Here is a 26,912-nt window from a genome sequence, read left to right on the forward strand (position 1 = left end):
TTTCCACCTTCTCCACTGCGGTCCCATCTATGTGGATAGGTGGGTGCTCCCTCTGCTGTTTCCTGAAGTCCACGATCAGCTCCTTTGTTTTAGATACTTTGAGTGAGAGGTTATTTTCCTGGCACCATAATCCCAGGGCCCTCACCTCCTCCCTGTAGGCTGTCTCGTCATTGCTGGTCATCCCTACTGCCTCTGATCTGGCGGACTCCCTAACACAAATGTTTCATTTATAAATTATGGAGTGTGCCCATGGCTATCCATTTCCTGGTTGCTAAAATTCTAATAATTCACCTAATTTCAGTTTATGCGGCAAAACAAGCAAGTAGAAAATCATTTTATCATTTAAACTGCTGTGAAATATATTTTCTATAACCAAAAATATTGTATTTTTAGCTGTTTGAAGCTGGTGTTGAAAACTGAAAGTAAAAGATGCAAAAACAATTCTTAAAAGTGGGAAGCATTGAAATAGCGCACATAGAACAGATCTACCGGTTCTTAGACTTGCTTTCAATGAGAATGACAGATCTTTAACTCAGATTTCTATGTGAGTTTTGTCAGGTTGCCCAAAAAGGTACATATTGCAGCTTTAATATAAGGAATTTGATATGATTTATACTTTTACGTTCGATACTTAACCCTTTAGTAGTCTTAACATTCTGTATACTCTCCTTGTCCTCATGGTCAAAAATGACCCGCCTTCACTAAACCCTTAACATAAAGCAGCTTAATTGAATTTTCAACCCCAAATCTATTTTGCATTAAGAAACAACCTGTCATTCATCACAAACTTGAAAAAAAAGTTGAAAGTCCGTGTTGCCCAGCAACAGCCCCGAAACATCACTGCTCTAGAGGAGATCTGCATGGAGGAATGGGCCAAAATACCAGCAACAGTGTGTGAAAACCTTGTGAAGACTTACAGAAAACGTTTGACCTCTGTCATTGCCAACAAAGGGTATTTAACAATGATAAACTTTTGTTATTGACCAAATACTTATTTTCCACCATAATTTGCAAATAAATTCATTAAAAAATTTTTTTCTCATTTTGTCTGTGATAGTTGAAGTGTGCCTATGATGAAAAATATCAGGCCTCTCTCATCTTTTTAAGTGGGAGAACTTGCACAATTGGTGGCTGACTAAATACTTTTTTGCCCCACTGTATACACAAAATACGACAAGATGAGGACAAAGGACGTCTGACTGCTATGCCATCTTGATTGTAGATGAATAATGAATCATAACCAGTAGTATACACCAGGAATAATGAATCATAACCAGTAGTATACACCAGGAATAGTGAATCAAATAATAATGAAAGATGTTTGGTGAATCTATGAATTATGTATGACCACTGGAGTTTTTGCCACTCAAAATATATTTTTTTATAGAATATTTTGAAATGCATTAGATCACTCAAAATCTTGCCAAAGCATATTCTGTAAGAGTGGTTCACATGAACTTAAAATAATTTCACATTATTTATATGAATCGGGTCATGAACAAGGGAGAGGTTAAACGTAGAGTACTGTAAGTCTGACAAGCTTATTCCCACACTTTACGGTAACTCTGTTGCAGTGGTCTTAGGTAGTCTCCATACAGGCTATTCCTTCCATCGCAACACTGCTGCTCAGTTGAAGAGCGTGCGATCTCCATGCAGCACCACAGCACCATGCGCCATCGGAAGAGCACCCATCAGCCTCAGAAGATGCTCTTCTGGAGGCAGGAGGTCATAGAGTTATTATACCCTAATGTAGGACTATATGCCTACTAGCCAAATAAAGTGCAGAGCATGCATGATGCTTGCAACTCATCCTTCATTCAGTTCAGTCAGTCAGTATGTCATCCATTCAGTCATTTGCCTGCGTTGCAATAGGAACTAAATCACAGAATAGAACAGTCTTATCCATTTCTTTATTGAAATCCATGTGTGTATTCAAATTTGTCAAAATTCTCCAAAGTTCTTTAGCCTATCACTTTAATAATTCAATAATTAATGTTGGCCTATACAAATTAAAAAGGCCTTCAACTTGTATGCATTGCAATTTAAGATATAATTTGGGGTACGAGTGTCTTTTAATTGTAGAACATTATTTGTGTTTTATAACTGTTTTTATTATAGGGCTCAGCTATAGAGACCCTAGCTCACAGTCCTCTAAATATAGCCTCTCAATATTTTTTCACCAAAATAGTTGAAGCACGTGCAGTGGCTGATAGGGAAAACAGATCTGGCAATAAGAATAGGCTATAGATAGTCTTGATCATTTGGGACCCCTTGGCTATTTCGCTCAGGAGAGGTTATAGCCAAGACTTAATCAATATTTTGTTTTGTCTCATTTATTAATATGGATATACCCTCTGTGTGATGCGATTGTATAACACAAATGGCTATAAAAAGCCTACATACAGAGTGGAATTCACTAATAAAACAGTCAAAATGCCTAATATAAGGTCTACAGTCCGCGTTCCCAACTACTGGAAAAAGTGTGATTCATCGTTACATTATCACCACACTTGTCCAGGGATTGCATAGCAGTTCAGACGTCTTTTGTCCTCATCTTGTCGTGTCCCGTATATATATACATATACACACAACTTTTTTCATACATTTTTTTTTTTCCATAAACTAATCTTCAAAACACTCTCCTGCAACCCGCCTCACCAATTTATATTTATAAAAAAGTATTATTTACCTCAAATCTGTAATCCTCCAAGAAGCTAGCCAGAAACTAGCCAGAAGCTAGCCAGGAGCTAGCCAGAAGCTAATCCAGAAGCTAATCAGAAGCTATTTAAAGCTTTCGTCGATTCCGGAGCAAACATTAGTTGTTCCGGAGCTAGCCAGCTGAGGAGTTCCATCAATCACTCCTGGGCTGCGGTCACATATCCGGACCCGTTTTGCTGCCTACGCGGAGCCCCACCGGGCCTTCACGGCTGGACTGCCGACATTATCAACCCGAAGGAGTTATCCGGCTGGCTCCTCCATCGCGACGTTGCCTGGGCGCCCATCTGCGGCCTGCTAGCCATTAGCTGTCTTATCGGCTGCTATCTGAATAGACAATCGGACAATTTATTTATTTATTTTTATTGTTTTTTTTTCCTTCTTGGGCCTCTAGCTATATCTATTGTTTTTATTTTTGTTGTTGTTGTGTGATTTGGATTAATCCCCTCTACCTCACGGAACACCACTAATCTACTGACGGAACGCAAGAGGTGGCTAATAACAGACGTCCATCCTATGCTAGCTTGCTACCGATGGCCTGGCTAGCAGTCTAAATCGCTGTGACCCCCAACCAACCTCTCCACTCTCTGGACCCTTTTGATCACTCGACTAAGCATGCCTCTCTTTAATGTCAATATGCCTTGTCCATTGCTGTTCTGGTTAGTGGCTTATTTCACTGTAGAGCCTCTAGTCCTGCTCACCATACCTTATCCAACCTATTAGTTCCACCACCCACACATGCAATGACATCTCCTGGTTTCAATGATGTTTCTAGGGACTATATCTCTCTCTTCATCACTCAATATCTAGGTTTACCTCCACTGTATTCACATCCTACCATACTTTTGTCTGTACATTATACCTTGATGCTATTTTATCGACCCCAGAAACCTCCTTTTACTCTCTGTTCCAGACGTTCTAGACGACCAATTCTTATTTCTTTTAGCCGCACCCTGATTCTACTCCTCCTCTGTTCCTCTGGCGATGTAGAGGTGAATCCAGGCCCTACAGTACCTAGCTCCACTCCTATTCCCCAGGCGCTCTCTTTTGACGACTTCTGTAACCGTAATAGCCTTGGTTTCATGCATGTTAACATTAGAAGCCTCCTCCCTAAGTTTGTTCTATTCACTGCTTTAGCACACTCTGCCAACCCGGATGTCCTAGCTGTGTCTGAATCCTGGCTTAGGAAGACTACCAAAAATTCTGAAATTTTAATTCCAAACTACAACCTTTTCAGACAAGATAGAACTGCCAAAGGGGGCGGTGTTGCAATCTACTGCAAAGATAGCCTGCAGAGTTCTGTCCTACTACCCAGGTCTGTACCCAAACAATTTGAACTTCTACTTTTAAAAATCCACCTCTCTAAAAACAAGTCTCTCACCGTTGCAGTCTGCTATAGACCACCCTCTGCCCCCAGCTGTTCTCTGGACACCATATGTGAACTGATCGCCCCCAATCTATCTTCAGAGCTCGTGCTGCTAGGCGACCTAAACTGGAACATGCTTAACACCCCAGCCATCCTACAATCTAAACTTGATGCCCTCAATCTCACACAAATTGTCAATGAACCTACCAGGTACCTCCCCAAAGCCTTAAACACGGGCACCCTCATAGATATCATCCTAACCAACTTGCCCTCTAAATACACCTCTGCTGTCTTCAACCAAGATCTCAGCGATCACTGCCTCATTGCCTGCATCCGTAATGGTTCAGAAGTCAAACAGCCTCCACTCATCACTGTAAAATGCTCCCTGAAACACTTCAGCGAGCAGGCCTTTCTAATCGACCTGGCCGGAGTATCCTGGAAGGATATTGATCTCATCCCGTCAGTAGAGGATGCCTGGATATTTTTATATAATGCTTTCCTAACCATCTTAAATAAACATGCCCCATTCAAGAAATTTAGAACCAGGAATATATATAGCCCTTGGTTCTCCCCAGACCTGACTGCCCTTAACCAACACAAAAACATCCTATGGCGTTCTGCATTAGCATCGAACAGCCCCCGTGATATGCAGCTGTTCAGGGAAGCTAGAAACCATTATACACAGGCAGTTAGAAAAGCCAAGGCTAGCTTTTTCAAGCAGAAATTTGCTTCCTGCAACACTAACTCAAAAAAGTTCTGGGACACTGTAAAGTCCATGGAGAATAACAACACCTCCTCCCAGCTGCCCACTGCACTGAAGATAGGAAACACTGTCACCAGTGATAAATCCACCATAATTGAGAATTTCAATAAGCATTTTTCTACGGCTGGCCATGCTTTTCACCTGGCTACTCCTACCCCGGTCAACAGCACTGCACCCCCCACAGCAACTGCCCAAGGCTTCCCCATTTCTCCTTCTCCCAAATCCGTTCAGCTGATGTTCTGAAAGAGCTGCAAAATCTGGACCCCTACAAATGAGCCGGGCTAGACAATCTGGACCCTTTCTTTCTAAAATTATCTGACGAAATTGTTGCCACCCCTATTACTAGCCTGTTCAACCTCTCTTTCGTGTCGTCTGAGATTCCCAAAGATTGGAAAGCAGCTGCGGTCATCCCCCTCTTCAAAGAGGGGGACACTCTTGACCCAAACTGCTACAGACCTATATCTATCCTACCATGCCTTTCTAAGGTCTTTGAAAGCCAAGTCAACAAACAGATTACCAACATTTTCGAATCTCACCATACCTTCTCTGCTATGCAATCTGGTTTCAGAGCTGGTCATGGGTGCACCTCAGCCACGCTCAAGGTCCTAAACGATATCTTAACCGCCGTCGATAAGAAACATTACTGTGCAGCCGTGTTAATTGATCTGGCCAAGGCTTTCGACTCTGTCAATCACCACATCCTCATCGGCAGACTCAACAGCCTTGGTTTCTCAAATGATTGCCTCGCCTGGTTCACCAACTACTTCTCTGATAGAGTTCAGTGTGTCAAATCGGAGGGTCTGCTGTCCGGACCTCTGGCAGTCTCTATGGGGGTGCCACAGGGTTCAATTCTCGGACCGACTCTCTTCTCTGTATACATCAATGAGGTCGCTCTTGCTGCTGGTGAGTCTCTGATCTACCTCTACGCAGACGACACCATTCTGTATACTTCTGGCCCTTCTTTGGACACTGTGTTAACAACTCTCCAGGCAAGCTTCAATGCCATACAACTCTCCTTCCGTGGCCTCCAATTGCTCTTAAATAAGTAAAACTAAATGCATGCTCTTCAAACGATCGCTACCCGCACCTGCCCGCCTGTCCAACATCACTACTCTGGACGGCTCTGACTTAGAGTACGTGGACAACTACAAATACTTAGGTGTCTGGCTAGACTGTAAACTCTCCTTCCAGACCCATATCAAATATCTCCAATCCAAAGTTAAATCTAGAATTGGCTTCCTATTTCGCAACAAAGCATCATTCACTCATGCTGCCAAACATACCCTTGTAAAACTGACCATCCTACCAATCCTCGACTTTGGCGATGTCATTTACAAAATAGCCTCCAATACCCTACTCAACAAATTGGATGCAGTCTATCACAGTGCAATCCGTTTTGTCACCAAAGCTCCATATACTACCCACCATTGCGACCTGTACGCTCTCGTTGGCTGGCCCTCGCTTCATACTCGTCGCCAAACCCACTGGCTCCATGTCATCTACAAGACCCTGCTAGGTAAAGTCCCCCCTTATCTCAGCTCGCTGGTCACCATAGCATCTCCCACCTATAGCACACGCTCCAGCAGGTATATCTCTCTAGTCACCCCCAAAACCAATTCTTTCTTTGGCCGCCTCTCCTTCCAGTTCTCTGCTGCCAATGACTGGAACAAACTACAAAAAGCACTGAAACTGGAAACACTTATCTCCCTCACTAGCTTTAAGCACCAACTGTCAGAGCAGCTCACAGATTACTGCACCTGTACATAGCCCACCTATATTTTAGCCCAACCAACTACCTCTTTCCCTACTGTATTTAATTAATTAATTTATTTTCCTCCTTCGCACCCCATTATTTTTATTTCTACTTTGCACATTCTTCCATTGCAATTCTACCATTCCAGTGTTTTACTTGCTATATTGTATTTACTTTGCCACCATGGCTTTTTTTGCCTTTACCTCACCTCAATTGCTCACATCGTATATAGACTTGTTTATACTGTATTATTGACTGTATGTTTGTTTTACTCCATGTGTAACTCTGTGTCGTTGTATGTATCAAACTGCTTTGCTTTATCCTGGCCAGGTCGCAATTGTAAATGAGAACTTGTTCTCAACTTGCCTACCTGGTTAAATAAAGGTGAAATAAATCAATAAATCAATAAATAAATAAGCCCCACGTGGCTATAAAAATTAATTATGCAATTGCATGGCCATTAAATAACACAAAACAGCATGGCATATTTATATAGTGGAATAGGTCTATCCTAAATCATATTTACTTTCTATTTTGCAGCTCGGGCGGTTATTCTAGACAAGGCTCTTATGTGTCTTTATCATTCTCACACAAGTCATTTGCTGAAGGCCCAAGTCTATACTACGTCATCTACTGGTATAACATTGTTATTGAATGCAGTTCTAAAACAAGCTCTAAACTTTTATTTTGGAAATTAAACCAGAAGCTGCAAAGCAACTCTAATGTCTGGTCTGAAGTTGCTTGATTGACTGGCTAACTTCGACTAGCTATGTTCGGTTCATGTCCTTTGCAGATGCCACATTACTGACAAAAGTTTGTACGCATAAAAAAGATGTGTAACTGAGTGAAGGGAGACATAAAGTAAGAATTTAATGAATAAGTGTTCATTCATAGTCGTAACATAGGGTTTGTAGGTTTACGGATCCATTCATGTTTGACGCATGGCTTTTCTTACGACGCTAACAATTTACGTATGGATTTTCTTATAGTCCTAACGATACGTTTGTTCAACCTTTTGGCAGGTATCTGGCTACATAGTCTAGTTTGTGGTGCGGGAATAATTACAAGCAGAGAATGCCAAAGCTGTCATCAAGGCAAGGGGTGGCTACTTTGAAGAATCTCTTTGTTTAACACTTTTTTGGTTACTACATGATTTCACATGTGTTATTTCATAGTTTTGATGTCTTCACTATTATTCTACAATGTAGAAAATAGTAAAAATAAATAAAAACCCTTGAATGAGTAGGTGTGTCCAAACTTTTCACTGGTACTGTACATATTCATCTTTTTTTAAGTGGTCATTTAGCAGACACTCTTATCGAGAGCAACTTACAGGAGCAATTAGGGTTAAATGCCTTACTCAAGGACAGACAGATTTTTCCCCTAGTCTGCTCGGGAATTCAAACCAGCGACCTTTCGATTACTGGACCAATACTCTTAACCCCTAGGCTACCTGCTGCCTGTTCCAGGATTTATCCGATGGCATTGAGGAGTTTATCACATCAGTCACCAGGCTTCATTAATAAGGGCGTCAATGATGTCGTCCCCAGAAGCTTGGATTACAGGCAACAGGCCAGAGTTTCCGCTTTCAAGGAGTGGGACAGTAATCTGGACGCTTATAAAAAAAATCCCACTACACGCTCCGACAAACCATCAAACAGGCAACGTGTCAATACAGGACCAAGATCGAATCCTACTACATGCTCGTCAGATGTGGCAGGTCTCGCAGAATACAAAGGGAAAACCAGCCCTGAACTGTCCAGTAACGCAAGCACATAGCTGAGAAAAGTAGGGGTGCTGAAGCTCCCCCTGAAAAATCTGAACATCAAAAGATATATAAATTCTCACAAAAGTAATGCACTGGGCCTTTACCATTCCTGTATTAGCGGACGAATGTAGCCGGCTGTAGAGCGGGCAAATCCCCCCTCCCTTCTTCGCTGTGGAAGAAATCACACCACCTCCAAACATCTCCCCGCGGCTATGCGCAAGCCTACCAGATGAGCAAAATACCTTCTATGCTCGCTTCGAGGCTAGCAACACTGAACCATGCATGAGAGAACCAGCTGTTCTGGATGATTGAGTGATTACCCTCTCCGTAGCCGATGTAAGTATGACCTTTAAACAGGTTAACATTCACAAAGCCACTGGGCCAGACAGATTACCTGGACGCGTACTCAGAGCATGTGCTGACCTGCTGCATAGTGTTCACTGACATTTTCAACCTCTCCCTGACCCAGTCTGTAATACCTACAGGTTTAAAGCAGACCTCCATAGTCCCTGTGCCCAAGAAGGTAGCCAAGGTAGCCTGTCTAAATTACTATTGTACCATAGCACTCACATCTGTAGTCATGGAATGCTTTGAAAGGCTGGTCATGGCTCACATCAACACCATCATCCCAGACACCCTGGACCCACTCCAATTTGTTTACTGCCTCAACAGATTTACAGATGATGCAATCTCTATTGCACTCCACACTGCCCTTTCCCACCTGGACAAAATGAATACCTACTTAAGAATACTGTTCATTGACTACAGCTCCGCGTTAAACACCATAGTGCCCTCCAAGCTCATCACTAAGCTAAGGACCTTTGGATTAAAAATCTCCCTCTGCAAATAGATCCTGGACTTCCTGATGGGCCGCCCCCAGGTGGTGAGGGTAGGCAACAACACATCCGCCACACTGACCGTCAACACCGGGGCCACTCAGGGGTGCGTGCTTAGTCCCCTCCTGTACTCCCTGTTCACCCACATCTGCGTGGCCACGTATAACTCAAACACCAGCATTAAGTTTGCTGACCACACAACAGGGTAGGCCTGATCACTGACAACGATGAGACAGATTATAGGGAGAAGGTCAGAGATCTGGCAATGTGTTGCCAGGACAACTGCCTCTCCCCCATGTCTGCAAGACAAAGAAACTGATCGTGGACTACAGGAAACAGAGGGCCGAGCACGCCCCCATCCACATCGATGAGGCTGTAGTGGAGCAGGTCGAGAGGTTAAAGCTCATCAGTGTCCACATCACTAAGGAATTATCATGGTCCACACACACCAACACAGTCTTCCCCCTCGGGAGTCTGAAAAGATTTGGCATGGCCCCACAGATCCTCAAAAGGTTAGAAAGCTGCACCATTGAGAGCCTCTTGACTGGTTGCATCACATCAGCAGTGTGGTTCTCCAATAAACTCAAAAACACACAATCACACATTCCAAATCGAAACACATTTTTTGGTAGGATTTACTATTTTTTACAATAACAACCTTACAATAAACAGACACAGACAAATTTCAACAAACATGATTGACATCAAACCTGCTCAGATGCACATGTTCCCACCTCAACCACAGTCTCCCTCAACCTTCATCCCCTGGAACTTTCCAGTGCTTGTAGCACTCTATTCTAGATGGCCTCAAATTGCACTCTTCTATTTTTCTCTGTAGCCCACACCTTTTCAATATATAAAAAATAATACATTTGATTCATCCACTGTTGAAGAGACGGAGGATCATTTGATGTTCAGTTTATGAGTAGAAGTTTTTTCAAAATCATTAGTGAGAAAAGTATGGTCCACCCCATTGGGCATATGAGGGTTTGGGCTATGTCCCAATTCTCCAACTTTCTACCATTGCACACTACCCATCATAGATGTCATGCAGACTGACGTTTGATGTCATGAATCTTGCCCTGGAGGCAGAACTGAGCGATTTCCACTCGATGGGCAAGCTGCAAGGTCAAAATTGGCTATATCTCAAAAATACAGCTTTTTGTTCTTAATTTGAGGTTAGGGTTAGGTATCAGGGTTACCAGTGTGGTTATGGTTAGGGTTAAGATCAAGGCAAGGTTTAAAATCTGATTTGAATTATTTTAATGATCCAGGCTGCATCACATCTGGCCGTGATTGGGAGTCCCATAGGATGCACAATTGGCCCAGCGTCGCCTGGGTTAGGCCATCATTGTAAATAAGAATGATTTCTTAACTGACTTGCCTAGTTAAATAAATGTTTAAAAAAATTAAAAAATATGGCTGTGCCAGCTAGTGACCACTGGAGCTGCTTCCAGAACAAGATTCATTACAACAAATACCAACCTGTGGATTCCATGGTAGAACTCCCTCCATCCAATGCTTCCTTACATCAATCCAATGCTTTCTTACACCAATCCAATGCTTTTAAACCAATGACAGGGAGTTGGCAATTGCACACTTTGGCAGAAGGGTGGAGAATCGGGATGCAGCCACAGTCTCCTTTCCTTGTCTCCTGTCCTTCATTGCCATTGATAGGTCATTATAGAGATTGAGGGGAAGAGCAAGGGGGCTTGAACCAGTGACCCTGTGGTAAGAGAGGATTAACTATAGACCATGACCATAATCTCCTCTAGCACAACAGCAGTAGTCTGGGGAGGGCACCCCTTAAGATCCACACCTCTTGGCAGAAGCTCTGCTGGGTTATGGAGGTCATTGGATACATGTATGTGTGTGTGCTGTTCTCTCTCACCTGAGGTAGAGCCGCGTAGATCTGACGCTGGAGCACATCCCTTTCATGCAGCGCACCCTGCAACTTGGTCTGTGATTGGATGAGTGTCTCCTGGGTCTCGCGCAGGGACTCCAGCAGCTTGTCTCTCTCGTCCAGCATATTGACCATCAGTTGCTCGAAGTTGGCTTCCGGGTCCGAGCCGTTCTGAGCCCCTCCACCCCGGGGAGGACCCCCCGAGTCCCCCTCGGTGATCGTTGGCATCACCTCGCACATCATATTCGCTGCTTGGTGTTTACAGTCCTATAGGCGTGTATCGCTGTAATGATATGGGTGATATCCTCTGCTCTCTGTAGGCTACTCGCTGCCGCTGGCTAATAAACACAATGATTGATTGATGTGAATAGACTATTTATCGTTGATGATCGCGATTATTAGAAAATGCCATTAATCATCTAATGAAAAACTTTCTTCCAAAATCATGAAATTTAAATCAGGCGATTGTTGACCTTTTTTCCATGTCTGCCGGCGATGCTTCATCTGGCACATCCGCCCAACCCCGCGCGCCACTCATGTAATTCCAGTGCGTGTGATTTGATTGACAGATCAGGGACACTGTGATGCCGCCGCTGACCCTGTCGATGACATGTTCCAATCAACTGATCTGGGTTCCGAGGTTTATTAGGCGCTCTTTCGCTTCAACAGACACCGGTTGCCGATAACCTTTCACAGAGAGACGGCGATAGCCAGCTAGGCATGTCTGCGGCATCTGCCTTCTCAACCCCCCGCTGCCATCTCCACACCGCCACCGAGCAGACACACACACCACTCCTCCCTCTCCCACACACGGGCTCCCGCAGCTGTCACCACTACCGCTACGGAAACCGAGCAACTCGCCGCTTTCTACAAAACAATTTAAGCATAATTTACATCGATGTCACCGCATGTGACCACAGATATCCACATGGTCGCACGTCGTTTATTTCCCCCCTTTTGACCAGCGGACAAATTCAGTATTGTGTTTAGACAACGGAAAATCTTCGAACGCTCTCTCCATAAAAAATTAAACATTTGCTCTAGCGGCAGAAGAACCCCTCACATCAGCACCACCTTGCGCGTCGACGCGCTATTATGCCACGCCGTGCATGCGCGCTCTGGCGACTGAGACCAAAATTGTGTCATGCGCAGCGCAGCCTGATGGGACCCGTTATGAATTATGGAACTGGAATTAAATGGAAATTAAAATACCGCATTGGGATATACACTGGATGTTATTCATAAACAAATGCATTAGGGTGCCTAGCCTATAGCCCATTGGACAATAGTCTACCCATAACCCTTCCAAACATTGGCTTCTGTTTGTCTTATCTTAGTGCGTTGTTCAGTAACACCACCACGCCTGGAGGCTTGTGTTATATCTATAAATGCTGCATGAATCTATTTCTCATCTGATGCATTTTCGCCGTATGGCAGAGCTATGACACAAATCCGGGACATTCAAAGGTTCTTGTATGACTATGGCTGACATTGCAATTTCCGATTCCTGTAGTGGGCTAGGCTACTGCACTGTAAAGACTATAAATTCATGTTTTGACTCATGACCAAATCATAAAATGTAGGACGTCAGTAAGCTAAAATGGTTTCATAGTAACTTCACAAGATTTAAGATGACAAAATATGTTGGGATTTTAACTCAACCTTCATCAGAGATACTATTGAGGAGATGGAAAAATCCATTGAAATCGTATTAATGCCCGTAGTGTACGTTGCCCACGCTCCGTGCGGAGCATTCTGGGAGATTCTGGGACAAGTGGCGCTAGCCCAAAAACACAATATGAACATACATTTTGTAAACAATAAGTACAACATTATCAAATCTTTTCCGAGGTAGTTCACTTGTTATCTGTAATATAGTATAGCTTGAAATCGTGACATTACGTACTTTCGAGGAATAGGCAGGGTTTTCAACATTTGATGCGTTCAAGACAACTGGGACCTACGTGGTCAAATCACAACGTTAGTAATCTTCAAGTCGGAGCTCTAGAGAGAGGCCCGAATTCCCGAGGCGGAATTGTTAGTTGGATGACCGATCAAAACTATTTTCCCTGTCAGAGCTAGTTTTTCCAAGTTAACAGTTGTTTGAACGTGGCATCATACCCTGATTTTGATAAGGGATTGCGTGACGATTACACAATTGTTCGACAGTCTGCTGGTGAGGCGTTATACGTTCCTCCATTCCTTTTCCAATGGGATTCCTATCTCCTCCTTTCCTTAATATATCTGTCCTCATTCAGGGTAACCGACTAATCTGATTGGCGAATGACCACTCTTGTCCAATCAAATTCGATAAGGATGAGCTCGTGGTTGACAACTGAAACGAAGTAAGTCTCGCGTTATTTAATGAACGTCAACTCATTTGCGTCAGTCCCATGATGGCTGAAGATCCTGGAGGAACATTTTTCGATTGCTGTCCCACCTTTTTCTCTTTCTCTTTACCTCTGCTTGTCATAGAGACATGGCAGGACACACAGTCTCGATAAGTGGCCACAGACCCCTTTTACCGTCATGCCCAAGAAAGGGAACCGAAAACGGCTGAAATTTCGGTCCGGGGACATCTGCTCCGAGTCAGGTAGCTAGCTCGCTAAAGCGAAGTCTTTGACCCTGACGTCGGCTTTCAGTGGTGGACATATTGGGTTGATCCTCGAGGATAAAAATCTAACTACCCGATTCTATTACCATCATTGGTTAAAAAAAAATATAATTGCATGTGCATATTCATGAGGGTTGCAATGTCAGAAAGGTGTATATAGGCCTATTTTTGGTCGATGTCAGGCATACCCATCAGAGGCGCATCGCAGTGTAGCTAACGTTAGTCAGTAGGGTTCGTGGGTGGAATCACTGGGGAAGCCGAGTCCATTTTTAAAAGTCATATTACAACCTATGTTGGGATATTTGCGTTTGCTCTGTAATTTATAAACACAAATACGTTTTTAATCCCAAAACCAGAGAGCAGGTTAAGTCCACAAAGCAAATATTTATTTGAAAGTTATGACCTGCAGCATGGTCAAGCAAGTTAATGTTTGACAGGTCACTAAAAAAAATCTACTGATTTATAACTACTGTTACTGCAAGTCAGCACAAATACAACAGGAGCACTGCCTCTGCTATTCCAGCACCAATTCAAATGAAACATTTAAATAAAATCAAGATATGCTTAGTTTAATACACAGAAAACAAACTTACAGATACCAAAAACAATTTAGTCCAATCAATGTTGCTAAATATCATGTGGCTGTCTATGGTACTGATTTTTGTCAGTGTGCACATGTAAGAAAAAAAACATTCCCTCACCCTACTTGTAGACTCATTGAATGCCATCCTCCTCTCTTACATGTTGGCAAAATGGGCTATGGCTCTGTTTATATAGTAAGCTTTTAGTTTTCATTTTCATAAGCTAGCATGCATTTTAGCTAGGTTGCCTAACTTCCTCACATGGGCTAAAATGAACCACATACGTTAGCTAGTCAACGTGAGCCAACTAGGCTTCATCTAAGCTACATATTGAACTTCAATCGTCTCAGACCAGTGGCAGAATATATTCCATTTATGGTTGGCTCATTTTTATTGGTCAAATATTTGGGGAAGCCTGGCTTCCCATGGGGCTCCTGAGTGGCACAGCAGTCCAAGACACTGCATCTCAGTGCTAGACAACACTGAGTGTAGTTAGACTTCTCATTGTGTTCCTTTCTCTGCTGTGTTCTGAGAAAAGTGAAAGGGCGTATTCGAGCAGATCACTTTTGTCAAGCCGGTGACCATCGGCTTGCATACTTGGTGCTTTCAAGACAAGTGGGAACTCTGAAAAAATGAATTGGAAAATTGGAGCTGCCATATGCATTGAGCCTTGATGTTGATGACGTGTCTGACTTTCTGCTGTCGCAGATGCACCGATCCCCTGACTTGACTGACTTTCTGCTGTCGCAGATGCACCGATCCCCTGACTTGACTGACTTTCTGCTGTCGCAGATGCACCGCTCCCCTGACTTGACTGACTTTCGTCTACTGTCGTTGCTTACCGTTAGCACTGAAATGAGCACAAAGAAATGTAGTGTTTGAGCCTATCAAATACATGATGCATCTTGGGTAAATTCTGACTGACTGATCGACAAGTAGTTATTTATGATGCAAAGGGAGTTGTTAATCAGTCAGTAGGCAGTTGCCTGCAGTGTCGAACAAGCCAAAAGTGTCTGACATACCTAACCAGTGTTTTCAGGTCACCACAGACAAAGGAAAAGGCACGAGGGGAGCAAGAAGTTGTTTAGTACTATTGAGATGCACCCTATGTTATTGTGAGCTCTTGGTTAACCGCATATTCTCCCCTCTCTTGCAGTGACTGTCGCTGATTTTGCCAATGCTGACCCAGCCATTGTGAAGTCGGGGAGGGTGAAAAAGGCTGTTGCCAATGCAGTTGAAAAAGAAGGTAAGATCATCAATCAAAATGCTTGGGCATGTCCATTCTACACACACAGCAATACATTGATAAACCACATTATTGTGCTTACTAACTTTCCACTGTGCTCATCCTGCAGTGAAGTTGTTGTGTGGACTGGAGGCGTCGCAGGGTTCCTTACAGGAGGTGTTCTCTTCAGTGTCCAGCCTCACCGGAGACGCCCTTGAGAGTAGCGACGACCTCGACCCCGGGGAGGATGGAGTGAACGAGCCTAAAGAGGCACGCAAGAAGAAAAACAAGAGAAGGAAAGGTACACCGCCTCTAGTCATGCATTTTAGAGTTGAGGGCTGCATCTCATTCCAGATAGTTGCTCCCTTCTCTCTGTCCATGTTAACTGATATAACACAGTAACTGGGTAGGTGATAGCAATAAGCTGTAAACTAGTTCACTCCTAGCTCCAAGTAGGACAACTTTTCTGAATAAAACACAGCCCATCGTTTGACTCTTATCTGTTTTCCCAGAGTGCAGTGAGTGCAGTGATGGGGAGGACTACACAGTGGATATCTGGCTGGTGCTGGCTTCTTATATCCGTCCAGAGGATGTGTGTACTTTCGCTCTGATCTGCAGAAACGCCTGGACCGTCACCTGCACTGCTGCCTTCTGGACCAGACTATACAAAAGGTAGGGTTAGACATTTTCATTGCCACAACCTATATTTTAGGTGGGCTCCTGCAGCTCTTGATAAGACTTGAATCCTGAAAAGTGGCCCCTAAAGGAGAAGTAGCCTAGTTTTCTTATTTACGTATTTTATCTCTCTCCCTCATTTCTCTCCCCCTCCCTCTATCCCCCGTCTCTCCCCCTCCCTCTATCCCCCGTCTCTCCCCCTCCCTCTATCCCCCGTCTCTCCCCCTCCCTCTATCCCCCTCCTCTCCCCCTCCCTCTATCCCCCGTCTCTCCCCCTCCCCCCTCTATCCCCCCGTCTCTCCCCCTCCCTCTATCCCGCGTCTCTCCCCCTCCCTCTATCCCCCGTCTCTCCCCCTCCCTCTATCCCCCGTCTCTCCCCCTCCCTCTATCCCCCGTCTCTCCCGCTCCTATAGACACTACAGTCTGGATGCTTACCTGCCGTTTCGTCTGCAGCCAGACTCCATAGCAAGGAAGCGTTGTCTACGGGCTCGCGTGATTTGCTCCCTCTTCCACCTGTATGAGCCATTCAGCTCACGTGTCTCCCTAAGCCCCGCCCTCCCCGAGTCCCCGCCCACCACGCTACTTAACTCCAAGGTAAAGAATCAAGATGGCAACAGGCTAGTGGTTGTGCCATAGAACTGTATGGTGTGTGGAGTTAGAGCTTCTCGCCTTATTCGGATCCTCTGTACTATAACTCACTAATCGTGATCCATCAAGTTCTGGCTTTAATGTGCACTTGACACTTGTGCAATCCAATGCTAAGAGATGTTTTACCTTTTTTCTTTACACCCCAGTATCTCTACTTGCATGTTCATCTTCTACACATCTACCATTCCAGTGTTTAATTGCTATATTGTAATTACTTCGCCACCATGGCCTATTTATTGCCTTAACTCCCTTATCTTACCTCATTTACACTCACTGTATATAGACTTGTCTTTTGTTCTACTGTATTATTGACTGTTTTGTTTATTCTATGTGTAACTCTGTGTTATGTGTCGAACTGCTATGCTTTATCTTGGCCAGGTCGCAGTTGCAAATGAGAACTTGTTCTCAACTAGCCTACCTGGTTCAATAATGGTAAAAATAAAAACTGTTTTACCTGTTTTCTCCTCTGCAGTGTCTGCTGTTCTGGGTCAATAAGGTTGTGGGCACTCGACCTGAGCCCATGTGGGAGTTCAACTTCAAGTTTGTGAAGCCGGTATGTATTCATGCCGAACTGTCTGAAGGACACTAGTGAAACAACATGTTTACTTTAAATTTGAAGTAAAACATTTAATTGTAATGAAGGATACCATAGTTTGTGTCTCTCCTCTAGGCGATGAGGTGTAAGGCTGGCAGTGCCACCCGGGGTCTGCTGCTGCCCCGTCAGTATGAGGAGGTCCATGCCAACCCAGACTCGGACTGCTACCTGCTGCAGGTTACCACCCTCAACTTCATCTTCACCTCAGTTGTCATGGGGATGACCCTTTCCCTGGTCAGTACACCACTCACTCATCCTGGTTTTTACTCTGTAAAGACCGTCTCCATCCATGAAGTTGCATTGTTAGTCACAATGTGGTTGTACCTCATAGTGGGCCTGTTTTAGGAGAGGGGAACCTGTACCTCCTTCCTGTCTAACCCACTCTCTCTTTGTTCCCTCTCCAGTTTAACGTCAATGTGAATGCGGACATGCGTCACCACAGAGTGTGTCTGGTGTTCCAGGACTCTCCTCTCCAGCAGGGGAGGAGGAAAGGGGAGCAGGGGGGGACACAGGTGGTGCTGGACCCTGTACACAGCGTGAGACTCATGGACTGGTGGCATCCTCAGTACCCTTCATCCCCCTACACCTAGAGCCCTCATATTATCCCACATGCTCCACACAACACCCATTTAGTCCTAGAAATCACTGTAACCGTATGCTCGTAGACCTAGAACGCCCAAAACCATCCACAATACCGTCTCCCTGTACACCTAGAACCTTGCTTCACCTCACCCTTCTCCAGCCCCCAACACAGTCCTCTAGTGTATTATTGACATCCCCCTACACCAAAAACCACCTACCTCCTCAGTACCCTAGCTCTCTATAGACAAACCCTCAACTTCCAATCCCCCTCACATTGCCTACCCTCAGACCACCCTATAAGTTTGTTGAACAGATGTAGACAATGTCATTTCTTTTAATATTTCCTCTCTAACTGTGACCTCTTTAAGGGACTTTTGATTTTACTTATTGATTTGACTATTCTACGGGCCAAAATTAAGATTTTCTGCTTGCGTAATTATTTGATTTGATACCTCTAATCATTGCTTACTTTTAAATTGTAATTTTTAAACCCCCATCTCCTGATTCATCCCCTGTGTATTCTCCTCAGGAAGTAATGTCAGTTCTGAGGCTGCTGCATTGTAGCGGAGCAGCATTTTATATCCTGCCTCTGTCTGTTAGAATGTTTATGAACACCAGGAGACCAGTCGTATGTAAACAATGACCAGTAGAAACATGTCATTCATGCTTAATTTCTAAAAAAAGGGGGTGTATTTGAAGAATCAACATATAATACCCACAGGAGACTATTTCAGTTCTACTATTTACTTTACTTTTACTTTTTGTTGTTGATCAGACCTGAAATTGCTTTATTGTAAATGCATGTATAGCTGATTGACCTTGTGAAGGACATGTATACATGTTTGGCTGTGAGAGCCATCCATAATATCATTCTGCATGTAAAGTCTGGAAGCTGTCTGTATGTGATCTGATTGTTTGGCCAACCTCCTGCACTGTAATACAACTGTAAAGAACCCCTTCCATACTATTCTGTATTTCTCTATCAGTACAAATGGGGTTTCTTACTATCATGTTTCACATATGGTGATATATACTTAAAATGTTGCTGCTATATAGCCTGTGGGGTAAAGTAATACAGTATTTAGTCCTATCCAACTGTTTCCTTGACAATAGTGCCCTTTTGTGGTAAATGGAGGTAAACATGGAAAGTAACTTTAAAAAAATATTTTATTTAACCCGGTAAGCCAGTTAAGAACACATTTTTATTTACAATGACGCCTTATGGGACTCCCAATCACATCTGGTTGTGATACAGCCTAGATTCGAACCAGGGGTGTCTGTGGTGACTCTAGTGCTGAGATGCTGTGACTTAGACTGCTGCACCACTCGGGTGTAGCTGCATAGATATATTTGATAGATTTTTGGGGTGAAAGCATTTTGTACAGTTTAAACCATTTATAAAAATAGAGAAATCCCAGAGTATCACACATTAAATTGTTAAATGTGGTCAATTGAATGTTTATCCATGTATTGCAATGTGGATAATTGATTGTTGAATTACAGCTGATGCGGAATCCACAAAGACAATAGGGCGAGGCCAAGCAACCAGTAGCGGTGCGTGGGTAAAATCACTGGGGAAGCAAGGAAAAGCCATATTACAACTTAGTGAATTCAGACCCCTTGACATTTTCTACATATTAACTTAAGTATTCAGACCCTCTGCTATGAGACTTGAAATTGAGCTCAGGTGCATCCTGTTTACATTGATCATTTTTTAGATGTTTCTACAGCTTGATTGTAGTCCACCTGTGCTAAATTCCATTGATTGGACATGATTTGGAAAGGTACACACCTGCCTATATACAGTGCATTCGGGAAGCATTCAGACCCCTTGACTTATGAGTGGCCCGCCCGGATTTGAACCAGATCAAAAATCTCTGGAGCGACCATAAAAACAGCATGATGACTTTGCTCATTGTGTGTGTGTCTATATATATAATTCATTCTTGCATCTATCCATGTGCTTTCGTCACAACACATCAGCGCTCTGTGACGAGGCAAAAAAAAACTTTCCTAGTCAAACCTTCATACCATGGCCGCTAACCGCTACACACAGCCTACGTTGTTGTCACATCATAGTCAACTAGAACTAACGCTTTACTAAACCCGCTACAATCATGCAGTACAGTCAGAAAGCAGTTTAGCAGTTACACCAGCGGGCCCTGTGGCAGTAAATTAACCAAACCAAAAGCTTACATTGACTTGGAAGAGTTCCAGTGTTGGATAGACATAGCATCCTTCTATGTTTGAGTAGGCTGAACTAGCTAGCTGCATTTGCTAGCTAAGTGTAGTCATCCGGCTACACCATGGTGCTATCCTACAGACTGCTGCTGAGGCTACTGTAGACCATCATTGCAAAACTCTGTTTTAATTATTTGGTGGCATGAATATATTTAGTATAGTTTTGTCTGAAAATTATCCCTTTTTTTGTTTGACTATTTTTATGAAATTCCCTGAGGATGGTCCTCTTCCTTCTCTGAGAAACCTCCACTGGTTGACTCACCCTACTTGTAGAGTAATGCCAATGCCATCCTCCTCTCTTTCATGTTGATGAAACGGTCTATCACTGTGTCATACAGTACACTATTTTATTTTTTGCTGTCCAAGGCCACCCGGCTAAAATGCTTGTTCTCTAGCCATACTTCCATTCATGGGCAACGTTAGCAAGTTAACATGATCCTTCTACAACTAGCTACATATTTAACTTACATCCTCTCAGGCCAGGGGCACAACAATGTATGAATTAATGGTTGGCTCAGAATCGTCATTATAATCATTGGCCTGTACGGAGAATTAAGTAAATCCACAAGTCCAAATTCTTATCTCCATCCATGGCTAATTTAGGAAAGGGACAAATTTAGTAAGATAGCTAGAGCACTGGAGCACTTCAAGTTCTTTCCGTCAATGACTTATGCTCTCAATGTGATCTGATAGGAGTGATGCCAAAATCCAACCTGGTTTCCCTTGACACTTTTTTTTTGGTGCACCAGGACCATTCACCATTGAGATTGCCCAGTTTAGCTCAATGCTGATTCGCAAAAAAAATGTATCAAGGGAGGCCAAATGCTCGCTGGCTTCCCTTGTATTCCATTCAATGCAATGGGCCGCAACAATGTCATACTCATTTGCACCAGACAGCATCAGCCAGATAGTTGAACATGCGTATCGTTAGCATAGTAAGAAAATCCATACTTAAATTGTTCAGGTCATAAGAAAAGCCATGCGTGAAACATGAAATGTAATCGTTGAATGAGGTCTGTCAACATACAAACCTCTACGTTACGACTATGAATGGACATTTACACGTCTAATTCTTACTTTGTCTCCTTTCACTTGGTTAGACTTTTTTTATACGTACAAACTTTTGTCAGGAACGTGGAATCTGCAAAGGACATGAACCGCACGTAGCTAGTTGAAGTTAGCTAGTCAATCAAGCAACTTCATACCAGACAATAGAGTTGCTTTGCAGCTTCTGGTTTAATTTCCCAAATTAAAGTCTGGAGCTTGTTTCAGAATGGCATTCGATAACACTGTTATACCAGTAGATGGCGTAGTATTGGCTTGGGCCTTCAGAAAATTACTTGTGAGAGAATGAAACTATAAAGCCACAGAAGAGTATTGTCTAGGGCAGGTATTCCCAAACGGGTACGCGTGCCCCTAGGTGTACATGCACGCCCAGGTGTACATGCAATGCCATTCTGTACCATCACTCATTCATATATTTGTATATACATATTCTTCATCCCTTTACACTTGTGTGTATAAGGTATTTGTTGTGGAATTGTTAGGTTAGATTACTCGTTGGTTATTACTGCATTGTTGGAACTAGAAGCACAAGCATTTCGCTACACTCGCATTAACATTGCTAACCATTAGTATGTGACAAATAACATTTGATTTGATTTGAATGCCGTCGGGGTACGCCAAATAAGCGAGATTCATATAAAATAAAAAAAGAGCCCACAATGGGATGGCGCAATATTGAATGAGTCATATTTTGATAAGGTGGATGTATGGGGATGTCCACGTCACCCAGAGATATGTCCATGCTGTAAACACCTAGTGGACTGAAACTTCACTGTTGTAGGCATAATACAGCTAGGATCTAGACTTGTGCTGAGGAGTAATAGAGAATAGAGACTTTGAAAACGGTTTCCCTTACTTTTAATATACTGTGTTATGTTTGTTCGGGTAGCACTCCTCACAGGCAGTTTGGTGTAGAGTTTTCTTGTTGGTGAGATGAATCTGCAAAACTGTTAAAGGTATTATTGTACTTCAGAATTGTAACAAGATTTGTTCAAGCCTAAAATGTTAGTTTGTAATCATAACATGGTGTTTGTATGTTAACAGATTAAATTTCACATTTCATGTTTCACGGATGGCTTTTCTTACGATCCTAACATTGAACGTATGTATTGTTAGGATCGTAAGAAAATCTATACGTACATTAAATCTTTTGGTAGCTATCTGGCTCCATATACAGTGGGGCAAAAAAGTATTTAGTCAGCCACCAATTGTGCAAGTTCTTTAAAAATATGAGAGAGGCCTATAATTTTCATCATAGGTACACTTCAACTATGACAGACAAAATGAGAAAAAGAAATCTAGAAAATCACATTGTAAGATTTTTAATGAATTTATTTGCAAATTATGGTGGAAAATAAGTATTTGGTCACCTACAAACAAGCAACATTTCTGGCTCTCACAGACCTGTAACTTCTTCTTTAAAAGGCTCCTCTGTCTTCCACTCGATACCTTTATTAATGGCACCTGTTTGAACTTGTTATCAGTATAAAAGACACCTGTCCACAACCTCAAACAGTCACACTCCAAACTCCACTATGGCCAAGACCAAAGAGCTGTCAAAGGACACCAGAAACAAAATTGTAGACCTGCACCAGGCTGGGAAGACTGAATCTGCAATAGGTAAGCAGCTTGGTTTGAAGAAATCAACTGTGCGAGCAATTATTAGGAAATGGAAGACATACAAGACCACTGATAATCTCCCTTGATCTGGGGCTCCATGCAAGATCTCACTCCATGGGGTCAAAATGATCACAAGAACGGTGAGCAAAAATCCCAGAACCACACGGGGGGGACCTAGTGAATGACCTGCAGAGAGCTGGGACCAAAGTAACAAAGCCTACCATCAGTAACACACTACGCCGCCAGGGACTCAAATCCTGCAGTGCCAGACGTGTCCCCCTGCTTAAGCCAGTACATGTCCAGGCCCGTCTGAAGTTTGCTAGAGAGATTTGGATGATCCAGAAGAAGATTGAGAGAATGTCATATGGTCAGATGAAACCAAAATATAACTTTTTGGTAAAAACTCAACTCGTCGTGTTTGGAGGACATACCTACTGTGAAGCATGGGGGTGGAAACATCATGCTTTGGGGCTGTTTTTCTGCAAAGGGACCAGGACGACTGATCCGTGTAAAGGAAAGAATGAATGGGGCCATGTATCGTGAGATTTTGAGTGAAAACCTCCTTCCATCAGCAAGGGCATTGAAGATGAAACGTGGCTTGGTCTTTCAGCATGACAATGATCCCAAACACACCACTCGGGCAAACGAAGGAGTGGCTTCGTAAGAAGCATTTCAAGGTCCTGGAGTGGCCGAGCCAGTCTCCAGATCTCAACCCCATAGAAAATCTTTGGAGGGAGTTGAAAGTCTGTGTTGCCCAGCAACAGCCCCAAAACATCACTGCTCTAGAGGAGATCTGCATGGAGGAATGGGCCAAAATACCAGCAAGTGTGTGAAAACCTTGTGAAGACTTACAGAAAACATTTGACCTCTGTCATTGCCAACAACGGGTATATAACAAAGTATTGAAATAAACATTTTTTTATTGACCAAATACTTATTTTCCACCATAATTTGCAAATAAATTCATTAAAAATCCTACAATGTGATTTTCTGGATTTTTTTCCTCATTTTGTCTATCATAGTTGAAGTGTACCTATGATGAAAATTACAGGCCTCTCTAATCTTTTAAGTGGGAGAACTTGCACAATTAGTGGCTAACTAAATACTTTTTTGTCCCACTGTAGATGGCCTACATGTCAAGAGACGGGTGCTGTTTCACTCACTCGGATGCTTTCTCCTGTGAGATTACAATCAGGCTCTTGCGAATTTAAGACAAGTAATGAAACACAGAGAGACAAAAGATATATCATTTTATATATTTTTCTTGGTAATCATTTTGGGGAAGCCTGGCTTCTCTTGGCACCATGAATACACTGATTGCAACTACTGTGAAACCCCGCCATTCAGTTTCAACACCATGATTTAATAGCAATACACACACAAGCATTAGTGAGAGAAGACAAGGAAGGTGTGCAGCAATGTATGGTCCATTTAAAAGGGAAATTGTCAGGCAGTAGGGGGTGTGAGACCGTTAAAGCCAATCCTGGTTCAACCAAGTAAAGTACTGGGGTATAATCCTTACTCCAAACAGTTGCAAAACGTTTGCAACGTAAACTAGTGTTTCTATTGGACAGGTTCAGCAAACAGGGAGGGTCCTACCTAAATCTGTCCAATAGAAAAATAATGTTTTGTAACTGTTTGGAGTAGTCTAAGGATAACTACCCATGCATGCACTGACAGTCAACTCAAATATTATAACGCCACTTCTAATTGTTTTTGATGTGATTCCAATGTTTTTTTTAAATATTGCTTTTATTCCTCTGTGGTTGATGTAAGTAACATAGATTTACATTAAAATCTATTCATTGCAATATTAACATCAAATATAAATGTAGTAATAAACAGATTATGAATATTGTTTGTGATACTACATTTCCCTCAGAAAGATTTTTTTGGCCGAATACCTGTGAAACACGCTATGGAAAGATTCAAGCTGAATATTCTGTGGAACGGAGAAGGAGACCATTTAGCATTTGTTTTTTTGTGCCTGTATTTATCGTAGAATGTTTTGGATTGACATACAGAATTTTGTTACAAAGAAAACAGGACAAGTTGTACAATTTAATGGTTTTGATAATGATTTATTTCAGAAAATCTGATATTGATAAAATTGTATATTTAATTCAACTGCTAATAATATTAATTTGTTTAGGATTCCTAGCAATATAAATAGTTTGTATATATGTTTGTTTGCAAAACATTTTTTACGACACCCCCCACCCATATTTCCATGTGCGCTCTTCCAACCCCGTCTATTGGTTGCCGGAGTTGTCACAAGTGAACACAGGTGACCTGGGACGCGCCAAGCCCCGCTGACAACATCACAACCAGCGGAAATAAAAACAATTAGCAGCTGGAGTGCCAGTAGAGTGTATAATCCATTTTTCTGAAATTATTAATGACACATAATGCCTTTTTTTTTTAGCGTAGTTTGTGTTTGAGGATACGAGCGATTCCACTGACCGCATTGGAGCGCACTGGTGGAAGACCCACGTAGTTTCCAGAACCTGCACTCCCAACTTCGTATCATCTGACCTTCAGAGCGTGTAAGTAATATTCCACCGATTAACTTCTGCGAACCGTAAATCGCCATGGGCCAACTCTGGAAAACTAACTAGGTTATTTTTTATATTAAAGTAGCTGATTATGCATTGTGCGCCATAGTTTGCACTTTGGAAATCGATTTCACGGTCATTCAGCTCCAGCGTTCACGGACACTGCTGGATAAAAAGGCTTGGGTTTATACCATTTTAAGTGTCTTTTGAATTTTTTTATTCATGTTTTGCCTAATAATAAACAATATAGGCTAGGTAATTGCATTAATAAACAGTATAGGTTAAATAATTGTATTTGTTGGATATGAGTTGGTAGTCAGCCCATCCTTTTCCTAAAACATTGACAGCTACAAACATGTTATAAATATTTATGCTACGTTTGTGCAATTTAGTGCACTTTTTTAAATCTCTGAACTGTCAAATGCAAATTCCTACCCTGATGACTTTGCCATTTATGACCAACCTCTGGTTTCCGTGGACATATGGTTGATGACACACTATCCAGAGCTATGCCGCTGCTATGTATAAACCGTGTTTGTGATACCCCGATACATCTCTTATATAAGGATAACTTTGCTGGAAAGCCGGGCGCTGGGGGCCAAACAGAGCCTAGCAAGCAGGCTGGTCTCACTAGACGTAACCATAGTAAGGTGTCCAATCAAACACGCATATATAGACTAATGGGTAAAGTAATGCTCCTCCTCTAAGAAAACAATAGTCCAAACCTCATGTCTCTGTCATCTGTTCAAATGTTATTCGAGTTCTTACCTTTGTAGGATGGCCAAGAGTACAGCATGGTGTCATAGACTATACGTAACATAGTAAACGCAAATACAGGAAATTCAAAATAGTCTTTATTTTATTTAACCTTTGTTAGGTTAAATAATTTTAACCCCAGAAACACCTGGGGTTAACTTTAAAACCCAGTTCCTACATTTGAATATAAAAATGGATTTTATCAAACAAAACTATGCTACATTTTTATCTCTGGGAGCCTCAGGATGACAAAACAGATTACTGAATGTAAGTACATTATTTACCTTCAGCGGTAAATGTATCAAACCAGTTGCCGTGTAAGTTTTTTTTTGTGTGTGTGTGTGTATTCTCCTCAAACAATAGCATAGTTTTTAGATTATCCGACAGTACATCCTATTGTTAACCTTAAACTTAACCTAACCCTATCACCTTAACCCCTAGCCTAGCTAATGTTAGCTACCTAGCTAATGTTAGAATTAGCCACAGTAAATTGGAATGCATAACACATCAAATGTGTTGCAAATTTGTAACATATCATACAAAACAAGTGATGTGCACCACAAAATAATACATGCGTAGTAGTTTGTGTCCCAGATTTTCATTTACTACGTTACGTCTACCAGTGAATCCAGGTTTCAGGAGCGAGATGGC

The 26,912-nt window shown here is 42.5% G+C and overlaps 3 protein-coding genes across 12 annotated transcripts in view; 2 read left to right on the top strand and 1 right to left on the bottom strand.

Moving 5' to 3' along the window:
* ppfia4 (PTPRF interacting protein alpha 4) overlaps positions 1 to 12,178 on the bottom strand; it is a 138,270-nt gene extending 126,092 nt beyond the window's left edge. For all 8 annotated transcript variants that reach the window (XM_064968579.1, XM_064968578.1, XM_064968577.1 and 5 more), the window contains exon 1: positions 11,093 to 12,178. In XM_064968579.1, the coding sequence (XP_064824651.1) occupies positions 11,093 to 11,347 (255 nt within the window). In that variant the 5' untranslated portion in view covers positions 11,348 to 12,178. The remainder of the gene's footprint in view (positions 1 to 11,092) is intronic.
* Positions 12,179 to 13,479: 1,301 nt separating this feature from the next.
* tmem183a (transmembrane protein 183A) lies at positions 13,480 to 18,991 on the top strand. The gene is made up of 8 exons (XM_064968583.1): positions 13,480 to 13,697; positions 15,456 to 15,545; positions 15,655 to 15,825; positions 16,037 to 16,196; positions 16,613 to 16,793; positions 17,320 to 17,400; positions 17,518 to 17,676; positions 17,847 to 18,991. The coding sequence occupies exons 1-8, from the start codon at positions 13,634 to 13,636 to the stop codon at positions 18,030 to 18,032; spliced, it is 1,092 nt and encodes a 363-aa protein (XP_064824655.1). The 5' UTR covers positions 13,480 to 13,633; the 3' UTR covers positions 18,033 to 18,991.
* A 6,232-nt stretch (positions 18,992 to 25,223) lies between these two features.
* tfeb (transcription factor EB) overlaps positions 25,224 to 26,912 on the top strand; it is a 130,044-nt gene continuing 128,355 nt past the window's right edge. For all 3 annotated transcript variants that reach the window (XM_064968584.1, XM_064968587.1, XM_064968585.1), the window contains exon 1: positions 25,224 to 25,496. The gene's annotated coding sequence lies outside the window, so the exon portion shown is untranslated. The remainder of the gene's footprint in view (positions 25,497 to 26,912) is intronic.

This window comes from Oncorhynchus masou, chromosome 6 (assembly GCF_036934945.1).
Source record: "Oncorhynchus masou masou isolate Uvic2021 chromosome 6, UVic_Omas_1.1, whole genome shotgun sequence".
Lineage (NCBI taxonomy): Eukaryota > Metazoa > Chordata > Actinopteri > Salmoniformes > Salmonidae > Oncorhynchus > Oncorhynchus masou.